Below are 15,613 nucleotides of genomic sequence, written 5' to 3' on the forward strand. Positions count from 1 at the left end.
GGGCTGTGACCAGAAACTGTATTTCTAATTAAGTAATTGGCATAACAGGAATACATGTATATTCTTTAATTTCTGTCAAATGTTTTGGCTTCCACCTCCATCAGTGAAAATTAGTAGAACAGATGACACTAAAGCACCAAGGGTGACAGTTATAGAATATTAGTGCTGTGGATGGAATTCCCAGGCTGCAAGAGAAGTACAGCAGATGGTGTTATCACCACGTTCAGGCCATTTGAAGTCAATGTGTCCAGTCTATAAATCCAAATGTTTTCCCTCCCTGGTAATCAAGGATTGCCAGATTGGATGGTTGTTCTGTAGGAAGTATTGACATGTTTGAAAGGCTGTGGCCATCAGAATTAAAGTGTGTTTGCCACAGGATGCTCTGTCTTCCTTCCTTGTCATTATAGCTGACTTGTAGTTTCTGCATCTTGTACGAATATCAGTGGTGGTTTTGCCAACATACTGCATGTGGCAACTAGGCACTTATGCTCAATGACATATATTACATTGTTAGACATACAAGTGATGTTCTGTTTAATATGAGAGATCTTTCCAGTCATGCTTTTGAATGTTGTTGTTTCAAGCAGATAAGAGAAGGTATGCAGCGGCTGGATGTACAGTATTGTGATCCGGAATCACTGATGGGTGTTTTAATTTCAGCTCTCACAAGAAGTTGTTTAGATTTGGTGGCTGGCAGAAAGAAAAAACAGCTGGCTTGTTTATGGTTTTTTCAAGACGTGGAGAGTTAGCAATCAAGAGGTGGCTTTCCTTAACCACCTCCAAGTGGTAGTTTGGAGATGATGAGGAATTTCCCCAGATACGGTCTTCCCCAAAGTAAAACAAAACTATACCCCGCAAGTAGAAGACTAGTACAGCAAAGTGAGTGCTGAGCCTGAACAGTTCTCCCAGATGTGCTAATTATCTACTGGCAGATAGGTTTTTAAATGGGGAGAATTCAAAAATGGCATCCCCCTTCTGCAGTCTGAAGTGCTGCCATCTATCCTACCACCCTATTCTATTTGCACCTAGTTACAGGCACCCTCTAGTTATTAAAATTGGTGAGTATGCTTGCGGTGGAGTACAGTTAGTCTGGTGCAAAATGTTCTCCTTCTCATCCTTACAGCCTTTCCACCATTGCTCTGTGACACCAGGCAGAATAGTTCCAGGAGCAGAATGCTAAGATGGCACTCCCGCCATACATCCCTGGTCCAGACTGCCTACGCCAATTCACCCGTGAGTCCCTTGAGGCGATAGAGAAACGGATCGCTGAGCAGGAAGCTAAGAAGTTGAAAAAGCAACATGGGGAGGTTCTTGAGGAAGAAAATGAGCCAAAAGCCCGCAGTGACCTTGAGCAAGGAAAAAACCTTCCACTCATTTATGGGGACCCTCCTCTGGAACTCATTGGGGTGCCCCTGGAAGACTTGGACCCATTCTACAAGGATCAGAAAGTAAGTGGGAAGAGGGAAGGGAAGAGCCCAGCCACAAGGTGAGGTGGCATTAAGGAACAGACCAAGCACTCCCTCCCCTGGCAAAGTAGCAAAGTGATGCAGAGAATAAGGCACCTGGGTCCCACACCTAGAGTCTCCTGTTTGAGATCCATTGTTATCCTAGAAAAATATTCTGGAAACTGAAGCAGGACACAGTCTGCAGTCTTGCCTAAGTGAAAGCCCACAATTCAAAGATTCTTTGCAAGCATGCATAATAACCTTCTTAATGGATCATCCAAAGGTATTATCTATCCAAGCACTTCTGCATGCACACCAGGCTGTCTTGCTGTGTTTCTCAACTGCAATCTCTCAGGTTGCATCAAAGGCTGCTTCCAACTGTCGTCAAGCTGGGTGGCATAGGCATTGAGGGGAGAACTTAGCAGCGCAGTTGTACATCTGCTAGGTATCATAGCTCAGTGGCGGTGCGTATGCCTGTTATGCAGTAGATCTCTGCTTAAAAGGATTTCAGGGCTGGGCAAGACTCCTGTCCTGGAGAGCCACAACCAATCAGAGCAGACCATGAATTGAAATGGGTGGAGTGACCGTCATTCACCAACAGAGAGCTTACCTTATGTGTCTCCCGTGTGGGAGAAACTGTTAATGGCTCTTGCGGGAGGGAGGACTGTTTGAACAGCACAGTATAGCCAAGACACAGTTTTCATATAATGCAAAGGAGGTGAGGGACATTACAGCATTCTCACAACATGGCAACCTAGCATACTGTGTGAATGAGTCCACACGCTGATTCATGTGGCTCTATCACTCCCACCTGGCTGCTCCTTCCAATAGGAGTGGTTACATAATCCAAGGATGCTCTGGCCCTGAGTTATATAGGGTGATATCTGAACCCGGAACACTGGCTTGTCTCTCCCTGACATGCCACAGCTGGAACCTAGTGTGAATTCTGTGAACTGGGCCATGGATTCCTCTTCCCTTGCTTACCTGTGTGGGGTTCTTTTTGTCCTAATAGTACTGGTAGTAGCAGTGGAATGGGAATTGATGTGGGGTGGGGTTTTTTTCTGGAATCCTGGGACAGGGGAACCTGAAAGAGTTCTGAGATGAGAAGAGTTAGGAGGAAGTTTGAACACATTGCTATATGTGTTCTCAGGCCAGGCTGTTTGTGCAAAGTGCCCTTTCTCCATAGCTCCTTTCACAAAGTTCCCCCTTGTGTGTGTGCACAACATGGGTCCAGAGAGATACAGGCCTAGACTACATGCCCTGTCATCGGAGTTAGGGTCCCCCTTCCAGGGGTTTACATACTGCTAGAGGTGGGCGATGGTTGGGTGAGGAGTTAGCCTGCATCTAATGCTCCGTTGTGGCAGTGTGAGAAGGTCCAATGGACAATGGAACCAATGACCTAGGGAGGTGGTGGGCTCTCCCACACTGGAGGCATTCAAGGCGAGGCTGGACAGCCATCTGTCAGGGATGCTCTGACTTGGATTCCTGCATTGAGCAGGGGGTTGGACTCAATGGCCTTGTAGACCCCTTCCAACCCTACTATTCTATGAGATATGGGCAGTGGGTGTTGTTGCTGTTGTGCTCTCCATTGAGTTCAATGGGTATGTTTTTACTTGCACCACCTCCAAAATCAGTGCAATGTTGTCTCGTGGCCGGGGGCATGGCCAGCATCTGGGGGAGTAGAGGGTCTGGCCTGTGTCTGGTCCTCCCCTGTCCCACCCACATCAAGCCCACACCTCTGCTTTATTTGGGGCTTTATACCAGCGCCACTGCGCCAGCAGTACACATGTGTCTGTCTGCTGTTGTGCCGGCATATCTCCGTTAGCTGTGAGGTCTTCAGACTTCCCCTGCATAGCAGGCCTCCACCATGCCCTAAAGACACCCCCGCCCCCCGCGGGTGCATCTCAGGGGTCGGTGTGGGAAGGCAGAATGGAACTCACACAGCCCAACTCTCTGCCCCATGTGTGGCTTTGCTGGCTCTCTGAATGCGCTGGCCTCTGTTGTCCGATACTATTGACTCAATGGAAAGCACGAAACACTCTCCCCATGTCCTTTTGACCTGCTTATGCCGCCACAAAGGAACATTGGATTGGGAATTGGGAACATGGCGTTTTGGTGGACCCATTTCTACCTGAAGGGTGATTCTAAAAGGTGGTGCTGGGAATGACAGCTTTGCACCAGGGCACTTATGCTGTGGTGCTCCACAGGGCTCCATCTTGTCCCAAAGGTTTTTAAACAGCTACACGAAACTGCCAAGTGAGGTGATTCAAGATTTTGGAGTTGGGTATAATCAGTATGGTGACATCTGAATAATGTGAGGCAGCTGAATTAGAGCCTGGGATAGGAATGGACTGGGTGAGGGCCAGTGATCTGAATCTCAGTCCTGACAAGATGGAGATACTGCTGGGGGGCCATTGCCTTCTCAGGAAGGCACCTTCAGCCTGCTCCAAATGCAGCTGCGTTCCTGTGCGAGGACCAGGTTCTCCGTCTGGGCATCCTCATAGGCCCAGCTTTGTCACTGAAGGCCCAGGGGGCACAGGGGCCAGAGCGCCTTTCCTCTGCTGAGGCTGCTTCACCAGCTACAGCCCCTCATGGACAGAGAGGCTTGCTCTGCGGTTGCCAACATGGCACCTGTGGGCACCAGTGTGTCTGCGATCACCTCTCCTGGCATGCACGAACCTCTCTGCTCCTCCTGGTTTTTCTTTTATTTTAAAGATCTTTTTATTTTCTAAAAAAATAACTGGGAGGCTGGCACGTGGCAAAGTGCGGTGCTGGCTTCCAGTGTTATCTGCATCTCCAAGAAGGCCCCTGGGCCCCACATGGTTTTGCGCTTTGGAGGTCAGCCCCCACCTCTGCCTTGAACTCAGGTCCTTGGGCAAGTTACTCTTGTAGTGTTCTAGCCTTCTGGGACGTGGGCGTTTTGTGACCAACTATGACTGCTGTGGCTGCCATTTTTGTGAACGGGCAATCTCCATTTTCTGACAGTGCCCAAAACACTTTCCCAAAATTCCAAATGTACTCACTTGCCCAGGAAGTTTGGGGACCCCTGGCCTACCCAGTTCCCCACATTCTGGTAACCTTCAGGTTGGACTACTGCAATGTGTTGTATGTGGTTTTGAAGGCTGCTTTTGAAGATTGCTCAGAAACCGCAGTTAGTACAAAATATAGCAGCCAGGATTCTAACTGGGACTGTTCATTGGGAAGGTTCCACACTGGTGCTCAAACAGCTTCACATGCTCCCAGTCCATTTCCAAGCGTAATCTGCAATGCTTGTACTTCCATTTAAAGCCCTGCATTGGTCAGCACCTGAATACCCGTGGGAACTTTATCAGCCACCCTCTGCATGCCTCAGCAACCTGGGTGGCGGTTGGGAAGAGCCTTCTCAGTCGTGACGCTCTGCCTGTGGAATGTGCTACCCAGAGACAATGGCCTTCACAACACAAACACATACCTCGCCCCCAGCTTTTAAGTATCTATTTAGTTTTAAATACTGTAATTCTGGTCTGCTGTTTTATTGATTGTTTGTGATTTTATTGTTTTTTATGATTTAATTTAGTGGTGGTGGTTTTCTTTCATTTTGGTTTTCTGCCTGTTGTGGAAGCATCTTTATTTTGGTATCCCCATTACTCAGTGAGTGCTTTTCCAGATGAGGATTTATTGAGGAATCACTATGGCTCATTTACTCACATTTCACAGGTCATCCAAACATTGTCATCCTCCTGTAATTAACCCATGTTTTCCCAGCAGTTCTCCTGACTTTTTGCTTACTGCGGAACCTTACGCTGTTCTGCTCTTTCCCTCTTGTTGAGGCACTCCCTCACATGGAGCTTTTCTCCTGCGATTGAGATGGCTCCTTCACAGAACTTTGCGGGCTCTACATGACGCTGTAATCATTCATGCGCTAAATGCCCTTTATTCCATTTTTAAATAGATCACAGATAATGAGCTATCAAATTACCCCATTGTGTTCCACTTCAGTTCCCTCCCTGAAAAGAGGAAAAGCAGCAAGAAGAGGAGTGAGATCAATGAAAGATCATGGAAGACTCAGATACAGGGAGAAGGAGGGGGAAAAGGGAAGGGGGAAAGGAAGCACGTGTAAAGGGAGTCAGTTGTAATCCTGCATTTAAAACAGAAGCAGAAAGCCCCGTTTTAAATGCAGGATTTTAGGCTGGTGTAGAGATGCCCAAGGAGGCAGAACAGCTGCACATTTACTTGATGGTGTGGACAGAACATTCGTAATGGAAGCAGGGAGTTGTCCCTGGGGAAGGTGGATGGCACGCTCAAGTTTCCCCTCCCTTCCTGACTGCTTGCCATGTACTTCCTGTTGTAAATTCAGGTCTTGCACCTCCTTCAAGCTTTTCAGAACTGCACGAGCAGCCACTTCATTAATTGTTTCTTTTGCTTCTTTATACCCACAATGCAATGTGCTTAGCACCAGTACTGAAATCATCTGCTTAACTTTGTACTTTGCTTTGGAGCTTTTTAAAATGTATGTTAGTGGTATTCCAGAAGAACAGACTCTTCAAGGACTATAAATAAAATAAAATGGTATGAGTCAACTTGGGGGCAGAGGCTTTCTTTTTACAAAGCAGGGAGGGGGGGATGTGCTCATCCTGCTCTTAGCTGCACGCCAGTAGACCTCTTTGAGGCAGCCGTGTTTGTTGGGAAACCAAGCAAGAAGTGAGCAGACACGGGAGAGCTGCATGCTCCTTATTTCTAAATTAAGGAATTTCGAAGTACAGCACATCAGGTTAAAAAAAATGTTTTTAGAAAAGCGGTGTGCGCAGGTGAGTTGCACTCACCAATGCACATGCCCAGAATGGAGAAAAGGGGCTGTGGGAGGGGTAGAAAGCAAGGGGAGGGCCAAGGGGAGGGATAGGGACACATTCTGTCACAGACCAGCCTCCTCATATGGATGTGAAATCCTGCCATGGCCACCGAGAAAAGGGGCTCAGGGTGGATTGTGGGCTGCAAAACCACAGGCAACAAAGCCCAGTTCTGATACTGCCTAACCACAAAAAGGGCTCTGCGTAGGAAAACCCTGAGTGAGAGCCAGACAAGCTGCAGGACCTGTGGCATACTGGGTGGTGGAGCGGCGGCAGCGGAGGCCTTCTGTTCCTGTGTGGCTCCCTGCCAGTCCGCCCGCACGCCCTGCCATTGCTGCCAGCTGCCCATGCCCATCACTGCCTGCTGCGATGTCAGCCACCTGGACAGCTTGGTTAAGGGGCCCTCCAGGGCAGCATTTGGAAGGGCAGAGCGTGCCTTGCCCAGGGCCCCCCGAACCTGACATATGGTTTTGCCCAAGCATGTTTTTGTGCATGTAGAAGGAGGTGCTTTCTCCCAAGTCAGAGCGATGAACCGTTAAGACTCTGGTTGGCAATACCCTAGCGGAGGATTCTGATCCCCCTCACACAGCGACAGTGTTCAGGGGAAGCCCTGAGTTTTTAATCTGGTTTCAAAGTAATTCTGTCGTGTAAAGACTATTTTCTGTGTCTTGAGGTTATTAGTAACCATATCTTTTCTTCTTCTTTTCTTCAGACATACATCCTCCTCAACAAAGGGAAGACCATTTTCCGGTTCAGCGCCACCCCCGCTCTCTACATGTTGGACCCTTTCCACCCTGTCCGGAGGGGAGCCATCAGAGTGCTTATACATTCATATCCTTCACACTGCTTGAGCTGGGCAGGGTGTGTGTGTCTCCATGAGCAATTTACTCTGAGCCAGCTGTGTGTGGAGGTCGTTAGGGATACATGACATCATGGCCATCCAGCAACCACCCCAGAGCTTATCAGGGAAAACCCAGATTTCCTAAGACTGCTTGAAGTCCGATTCTTTTCCTCAAGTCAGGTTCTCCCTGGTATAGTTGCTGTGTGCCCCAAGTCCCGCATTGACCTCGGGGATGCTAGCCCTATCCAGGGGGTGCCCTTCTCCATCACCCCAGTCAAGGGGTTTTTCCAATCTCCCACCAGTTTCCCAGCACAAACTAAGTAGTCTCTCCTCAGAAGTAACTCCCATTGTTCTCAATGAGGCTTGTCCCCTGAATGTGCACTTCAGAATTTACAGAGATCCCTCTCAATCGAAATAGCACATTTTAAAGCACGAATTCCCTAAAGGCTGTAAAGTGCTTTACCAAGTTGCGATTCTCCATTGCTTGGTTTATTGCCTTCGGAAGTAACTAATTCACACCTTTGTTAAAGCGATCCTGCGCACCATCAGGTAAGACAGGGGGCTGGTTTCCCCTGCGTGTCTTTCCCAGCATAAACATAAGTGTGTCTACTCAGAAGACCTCCCCTTCTGGTCAATGAGGCTTGTCCCCTGAATGCGCACATTGGAAGTAACTAACTCTCAGCTTTGTTCCTGGCAGCATTGGGTTAGAAAGGGGCTGGTTTCCCATCCCTGTGTTTCCCCTCTGTGTCTCTCCCACCACAAACCAATTAGTGTCTACTCAGAAGTAACTCCTATTGTGCTCAATGAGGCTTGTAATTCAGTAGAAGAAGAAAGCGGGGGGAGAGCCTGCAGCGGGGAGCCTCTTTTATTGTCTGAACAGCACCTGCCAGTCAGCTGACATTCACTCCACCCCACCCCCCCAGAAGAATGTTTAGTGAAGCAACTTAGAATGGTGCAATCCACTCGCTTGTGGAGCCCTGCATGGAGCAAAGCCAGCTCCTTGAAAAATTTGGATAAGCCACAATTGGCTTCTCCTTCCATCTCCTTCCATTGTTGTAGAGAAACCCCCCTGCTGTGGTTCTACCTAAAAAGGAAATTGTGGGTTTTGTTGTTATTACTGGAAGACAAGACAGGGGGCGCTGCAGAGTCAAGGCTCAGTTCAATGTTTTGCAAAGGCCACATTAGTCACCCAGAGACACTGGGGCTGTTCACACATCATGCTAGCCCATGGTGGGTGACCAGCCACATTGGGGGGGGGTGTTTTGTGAATAACCCACCCTGCATGGTAAGCACACCCACCAGACGATCGGGCAAACAACCCTCCTGCATGGGTTGTTCACACCATTGCCCTCCTCCTACTCCCTCAGTCCTCCTGCTGGAATCATAGGGCCTTTGGCAGCAGAAGCCATCCCTGCTCTGACCACAAGGTTGGAGCCCTTTAAAAAAAAATTGCCTGGCCCTGTTTTTGTGCAAAAATGGCTGGGAAAATTATGTCCACACTTCCCTATGACCAAGTAATGTGCACAAATGTTTCTTAAAAAAAAGAAATGCCCCATCTGCACTTCAGTATGTTGCACTTGGCAAGCATACAGGGTGCAGGAGTGGAAAGCCTGGATTGAGTCCCCTTCCCTGTAAAAATCCATCAAGCCACCTCAATTTTGACAGCTGTCAAAACCGAGGTGGTGGGAGTGATCTGTAGGGTACTTTTCAATTCCTATAGGCTTCTATAGGAACGTAAAAGCGCCCACTGTGGGAAATCAGCGGGTGGGGGGATCCACCCCCTACCAAGAACTGTGTTCCCCCAAGGGTTCCCCCAAGATCTTTGTCCCCGAAATGGAGACAAATCTTTTTTTTTATGGGAAGAGTGGGGTGGGGGGAATGGGTGCACAACACCCAAAGGGGGAATCCCACTTGGGCACCCATTCCCTCTCCACCCTCCTCTTTCCCATATATTTTAAAAATTTTCTCAGCCCCATCTGTGCGCACAAACTAGGGATGGTGGAGAAATCTGCCATGGACTCCAATAAGGCCGGATTCTAAAGAATCCGGCCCCCCAGAGTCCGTGGCGGAACGGACTTCTCCCCCCCCCGCCACCCCGCGAAGCCCAGTTGGGACAGACCCTACCTGGCACAGCCGGTCCGGGTCTGTTCTCCTCGTTCCGCAGCCAGCCGCTGCCGAACTGCGGCCACAAATGGCATCTGGCATAGCGGACGCCATTTGCGTCCCTGCCCTTTGCCATGATTGGCTATGTAAATATTTACGTAGCCAATCACAAAAAGAGCAGGGACAGAAATGGCGTCCACTATGCCTTTGGCATCCCTGCTCTTTGCCATGATAGGCTACGTAAATATTTACGTAGCCAATCACAGCAAAGGGCAGGCAAGCAAATGGCATCCCCTACGCTAGACACCATTTGCAGCCGCAGCTCGGCAGCGGACAGAAGTTTGGCTGTGGGCAGCCCTGGCCAGTGGCTCCATGGACTTGTTGCAGAGCGGAACCAGCCAGGGAGTATTCTGGGGGGGAGGGACGGATCGCCTCCCCCCCCCAGCGGACCCCGGAGCGGAACAGTAAGTGGGGTTTGTACACCCCTAGCACAAACAGGGCTGCAAAAATCTTTAAAAAGTTCCCCCCTCCCCAAAATCACCCCATCCCTGAAAATTGGATGAGGGGGAGCCAATCCCCCACCATGGGCCCTTGTGGCAACAGCAGCCATGGTGGGGGATTGGATCCTGCCACAATCCAATTTTCAGGGACAGTGCACTTTAAATCCTAATAGAAGCCTATCCATATCCAGCAACCTTTATGGAAACAAGTACTTCTCCACTGCCTCCAGCTGAATGAAGTCCAGATAGGGATGTCAGAGAATTTCTCCACGAATCTCGGGGAGGCCAAATGCCAGTGCATTCGGCCCCCTGAAATTGGTGGAGAAATGGTCTGCCCCCCCGCCCCCCCCCCCGGGACGGGACTTACCTTGCTCGAATGTCCCTGGAGGCGGCGGTGGTGGCCGGTCTTCTGACTGGCTGCCGCTGCCGCTATTTCCAAGTAAAAACAAACAAACGTGATAGGCTACGTAAAGATTTGCGTAGCCTATCACGGCTAGATTTTTAAAAAACACCGTGATAGGCTACGTAAATGTTTACGTAGCCTATCACGGCTGACTTTGAAGGAAAAAAAAAAGTGCGCGTATGCAAATGGCGGTGCCCATGGGCGCCGCCATTTGCGTTCCTTATTTTGGCACGTGTAGTCTACGTAAACATTTACGTAGAGTACGGCGAAAATAAAGTCTACGTAAATGTTTACGTAGACTACACGTGCCAAAATAAGGAACGCAAATGGCGGCGCCCATGGGCGCCGCCATTTGCATACGCACTTTTTTTTTTTTCAAAGTCAGCCGTGATAGGCTACGTAAACATTTACGGAGCCTATCACGGCTGACTGCAGGGACGCAAATGGCGGCGGCTATGGCCGCCGCCATTTGCATCCCGGCAGGAGACGAGGTTTCACGGCCGGAGGGACGGGGCGCCTCCCCCCCTGCCAGAATTTCGGCGGGGAGGGACGGGGCGCCTCCCCGCCGGCCAGAATTTTGGCGGGGAGGGACGGGGCGCCTCCCGCCCGGCCAGAATTTTGGGGGGAGGGACGGAGCGACTCCCCCCCACCGCGAAGCAAGCTTCGGGATCAGGTAAGGGACTTTCGTCCATCCCTAAGTCCAGATGAGGTGATATAACTGCCAACATTTGCCAATGTGAAAATCCAAAAGAGGTTGGTTAGGCTCCTTCCCTTCCCTTAAAGTCACCACCCCTCCATTCAGCTCACATTCCTAAATGTATACATGGGGTGGGGGGGGGATGTTTAACGTTGGCATGTTTTAAGTCTGAATGAGTTAAACATTTATGCTAAACTCTAGCTTAGACTGGGCTGGCTAGGAAAGGAGCTGACATCTGAGTTCCCTAGCAGCCCATGTTCAGCAATATTTATCTTAGTTAACTTGCAAAAGACCTGCCTCTTTACCAGGAGATAATCTTTTATCTTGCAGCTCAGGTTTTTCATGGTGGTGATATTTTTAGGGTTACCAGCAATCTGACAGTTGCACCCCAGCTTTCTCCATAATATTACAAGGGATCCTGTGACCATTGTACTTTTGGGCTGTGCTGTGCAGCTGCCTTGGGAGGCAAGCAGTGGGATCCAAAGAGCTCCTTAGGTAGGCCCAAGAGCTTATGACTGTCTGGTAGAATGTTTTTCTTTGAGCAACAGACAGCATGCCATATCTCAAACTGCTTTTGAAAGTGCCCTCAGTTTTAAACGCTGATTGCCACGACTGCTTTTTGTTAAGCACAAGCCCAAAGTCATGTTGGGTCTAATAGAACTAGCTGAGCGGTGGTCCTTTGAATTGCAGCCAAGATGGCAGCCAACAGGGTTCTCCTGAGTTTACCAAACAGATTTGTCTTAGGAATTGCAACAGTGGTCTGATGCGTTTCCTTGACCTTGTTTTCAAATTATTTAGCATGTTTATCATGATAACCATCTTAACCAATTGCGTCTTCATGGCCATGAGTGACCCGCCACCATGGGCCAAGAATGTGGAGTAAGTGTTTATTTTATTTATTTGTTGGTTGGTTGGTTTAATTTCTATACCGCCCACTAGCCAAAGCTTTCTGGGCAGTTCACAAGAAGTGTTCATTTTCCTTCCCCTCTTTCCCCCTCTTTCTCTACTGATATGCATAAGGTGACCCAGTCTTTATAGGTTGGAATGGGTGGGGGAAGAAAGTATCAAAAGGGCAGGGATAGACAGCCTTAATGCAAAAAGGAAGATGGATGGTCAAATGAAGAATCCTGTGGGATCTGAAAGCTTGCAGTAACTATAATCACCTTGACCTTTGTCAAAGCATCAGGCTGTTGTTTGTGGGGAAAAAGTCTCTGAAACAGTGCCATGGTTCAGCTAGCATGAGGAGAAGATGAGAAGTCAGGTTTTTGTTGTTGCTCCATTGCCAGGGCTCCATCTTTTCCTTTTAATGCAAGGTATTTCTAAGCCAGCTGTGGTTGTTCAATGAGGAAGGAAGGGCACTTCACAAATTCTTCTCAGGGTGAAGACACTGTATAAAAAAGAGATCACAGTGCATCCCTCAAATCAAGAGAGCTTCAGCCATGGGGTGGTATAGAAATAAAATGGATGAATGAAAGAAAGAAAGAAAGAAAGAGGGCTGGAACTGGAACTGGAGGCTCAACTGCAATGATAGATGCATGGGTACCAGCAAATTGAGCACTGCCCCTCTCCCTGTGCTTCAGGTGGGCTCTCCACTTTCTATATTTTTAAAGCATTTATGTGTGTATGTGTTTGTTCGTCACCTTATGCATTTCAAATGATTTTTTTAAAAGTGCAAATCTGCTCTTGGGTGCGGTGGGGAGGTCTCTTGGCGACATGGCCAGCCACCAGCAAATCAGCACCTTGTAGAGGTGCAATTGGCTTCTTCTGTTGCAGTTGGCAGAACTGCTCCTCACCCACCATCCGCCCCCAAGCTTAATCCTCAGGCCTGAGAAAGATCCCTGGCTCTGGATTGTTAATGAATCCCAGAAGTAAAACTCAACCAAATTCTCCTCTTAACTTAGATCTGCTTGCAGAAATGTGAATCTTTATTCTCCTGCCGCAAATTGTTTGCAACTTACCCCATTTTGGGATGCTATTGGTTTGAGAGACCAATAGGAAACAGGCTGTAAAACACTGAATCTTGATGTGGAATTTAAAAAAATCAGTAACAGTCCCTGACGTTTCTGACATTATGCTGTTTCCCTAACACTCTGACCCTTCCCTGTTCACAGATACACCTTTACTGGCATTTATACCTTTGAGTCTATGATCAAGATACTCGCCCGGGGATTCTGCATTGACAGCTTTACATTTCTGCGAGATCCGTGGAACTGGCTGGATTTTAGTGTCATCGTTATGGCGTATGTTGTATTCAGCAGGATCACTGTGGGAAGCCAGCTGTAGGAAACTGGAGAGTGCTGGCATGGGAAAAATGTCTCATGTGTGTACACTGCGGAGACAGCAAGCACCGAAACCACACTTCCCATCCACTCCCTGAAATGCTGTATTTATTTAATTTCAGTATTTATATCCTGCTTTTCTGTGGCAAAGCATACTTCAGGCAGCTATTGTCTGCTGGTTAAGATAGCATTGTTCAGCCAAATTTTTAACAGCTAATGCCACTCTCTGATATTTAGTGATGCCTGATTTTATTGTATTGATTACCTATTTTGCTTTTGTAGCTTTGTATTGTATTCTTTTGTTGTTTTTCATTGTACGTACATCACCTTGAGTGCTCACTGAGCAGAGAAGCAGTCTAAAGATATAATAAAATACATTTAGAATAAACATTAGATCTGGCTAGATTTGCCCTGAGTTAGATTAGTAATCTTGCAGCCCCCTGCCCCCCACCCTGCCCATACAGCTAAAAGAATGCTGTTATAGCCGGCGTAAAGAAGGGCCCGGGAGATTATGTTGAACAATAGGCAATCTGGTCAAGCTGGCATCTGCTGTCTGGCCCAGCAGAGAGAAGCTGTGTAGGAGCAGGTTGGTTTGACTGACTGACACAGAGCTGACGGAGGGCCTAACAATGTTACGAGGAGGGTGTGTGTCAGCTGCCGACCTGCATCTCCTCCGTATATCCCGTGGCAATGTTTAGTAAAAGGAGCTCATGTGACATCATTGCATCGGGCATTTTGCTAGCCCTGCTCTATTGGCTGCTGATCACATGTGATGGAAACACACTGAGTGTGATGACCTCATATCAGATTCCAAATGTTACTGGGGAGAGGGAGGAGTGGGACACATGGCTCGGGGGCATCCGCACATCCCCTGTGACATCTTCAGACCTGGCAAAGTTTTCTTGCTTGCTGCTATGCCCCTGCCATGCCAGCTCAGCTTGTGCATTTGTACGGCGATTCTGACAGAGACACCGCATCCCCGCCCCGCCCCCTTGGGTTTTCTCCTGGGATTCATTTGTTTATTTATTACATTTCTGTACTGGCTAATAGCGGAGTTCTCTGGGCAGTTCACAAGAATAGCCAGGTGGCCTTTACAGAGGCCAGTCCCCTATTTGAAGGCTGTCAGAGGCCAGTCCTCCGTATGAAAGTGTCCTCGCTTTGAAGGGATGTCTCATCTAAGCCCTGGGAAGGGAGCACAGGGGCTGTGGTGCTGCCCAGCAAGTGTTAGCAGTGGACAGCAGACAGAGCAGGCACTCCCGTCACCTGGTCACATCTTCTCCACTATGGCAAGATGTGCTGCATTTCTATTTACATTTTAGCCATTATTCCAAAATTAGCATCTGTATATATAAATTAGCACATGAAAATTTTATACAAAATTTTTTGGTCATGCTTAAGTAGGCACTCTATGTTCTTTCTGCCAAAGGAAACTTAACCTGTTACCCTGTTGCCCAGGGTAAATGTCACCATGTAGGAAGCAAGGCTTGAAAGCAATTTTTCGCATTTCTTTCTGCTTGTTGAAGAGCTCCGTGCAATGTTAAGCATCCATGCACTTTCTGTCAGAACAAATCACTGATCCAAGGTGTTACCTTCTCTTTTCATATCTTTGAGCATACTGACACAGGGCCAAAGCAGACACAGCAGTAGCAAGATTTGCCCCAATAAAAGCTGACAGGGGTCCTATTTTTACAGCAAGGGAGCTGGACTTGCAGGAGGTGGTACCTCCCCACAGCTGGTCTCTTACCCTCAGGCGCTTTTCTCCTTCATTGAGCTCTGATACCCAAAGAGAGCGTGGATGGGACAAATGCTGCTGGAGGAAGGGAAGGGCATTGGTGAAATAAGCTGCAGGCAGGGGAAGGATTCTTCAGTCCTCACCTTGAACCCCTTTTGCTGTTAGAATTGGACCCCACCCCCTCTTTCTACATGACTGGAGCAGATCCTGGTTTAAACACACAGATCTGTTGCTATCAGGTCTAAACTCAGCATTGGGTTTCCACACCTCTATCTCCAGAATTGTATCTCTCTGCTCTGGTAGGACTTCTGTAAATGTCCTGTTTCTACTTCTGTAAATTGTCCCTTAATTAATGGCTGTCTTGCCCTGTCTTTTATAGTTACCTTACAGAGTTCGTAGACTTGGGCAATGTCTCTGCTCTGCGGACGTTCCGTGTTCTCCGAGCACTTAAAACCATCACGGTCATTCCAGGTGGGTGATGGGGATGGTGCTGTGGTTGGGGGAGGAGACGATGCTCCAGGCTTGCTTTTCGCACCACTCAGTCAGGCAGTGGGCCCGCTTCATCCAGGCCCTCGTACCTGATGGGGCCTTGAAGCTCTTGATTTGAATTGTACCTAAGAGCTGTCAGTTGCCATTATTTCAAAAAAGAAAAGAAAAAAATAACACAACCTGCCATGAAAATTTGAGATCAGACTTTGAAATGTTGGTGCTTAGTTTTAAGGGAAATGCTCTTCCAAGCACATGGCATCAGTTGCTGTTGACAATGGAGAAAAAGTGATAAAAGACT

At 48.3% G+C, this 15,613-nt stretch overlaps 1 protein-coding gene across 3 annotated transcripts in view; it reads left to right on the forward strand.

Annotated features, from left to right (window-relative positions):
- Window positions 1-1,181: 1,181 nt before the first annotated feature.
- The window catches only part of SCN4A (sodium voltage-gated channel alpha subunit 4), a 151,378-nt gene continuing 136,946 nt past the window's right edge, over window positions 1,182-15,613 (forward strand). For 2 of the 3 annotated variants that reach the window (XM_084860021.1, XM_084860019.1), the window contains exons 1-5: window positions 1,182-1,448; window positions 6,984-7,102; window positions 11,605-11,694; window positions 12,927-13,055; window positions 15,206-15,297. In XM_084860021.1, coding sequence (XP_084716147.1) covers window positions 1,182-1,448; window positions 6,984-7,102; window positions 11,605-11,694; window positions 12,927-13,055; window positions 15,206-15,297 — 697 coding nt within the window. Of the gene's footprint in view, window positions 1,449-6,983; window positions 7,103-11,592; window positions 11,695-12,926; window positions 13,056-15,205; window positions 15,298-15,613 lie in introns of all 3 variants that reach the window. The other variant, XM_084860020.1, reaches the window with a different exon arrangement.

Source organism: Heloderma suspectum, chromosome 5, assembly GCF_057233095.1.
Source record: "Heloderma suspectum isolate Gila_16-S chromosome 5, 16-S_ref, whole genome shotgun sequence".
Taxonomy (NCBI): Eukaryota; Metazoa; Chordata; class Lepidosauria; order Squamata; family Helodermatidae; genus Heloderma; species Heloderma suspectum.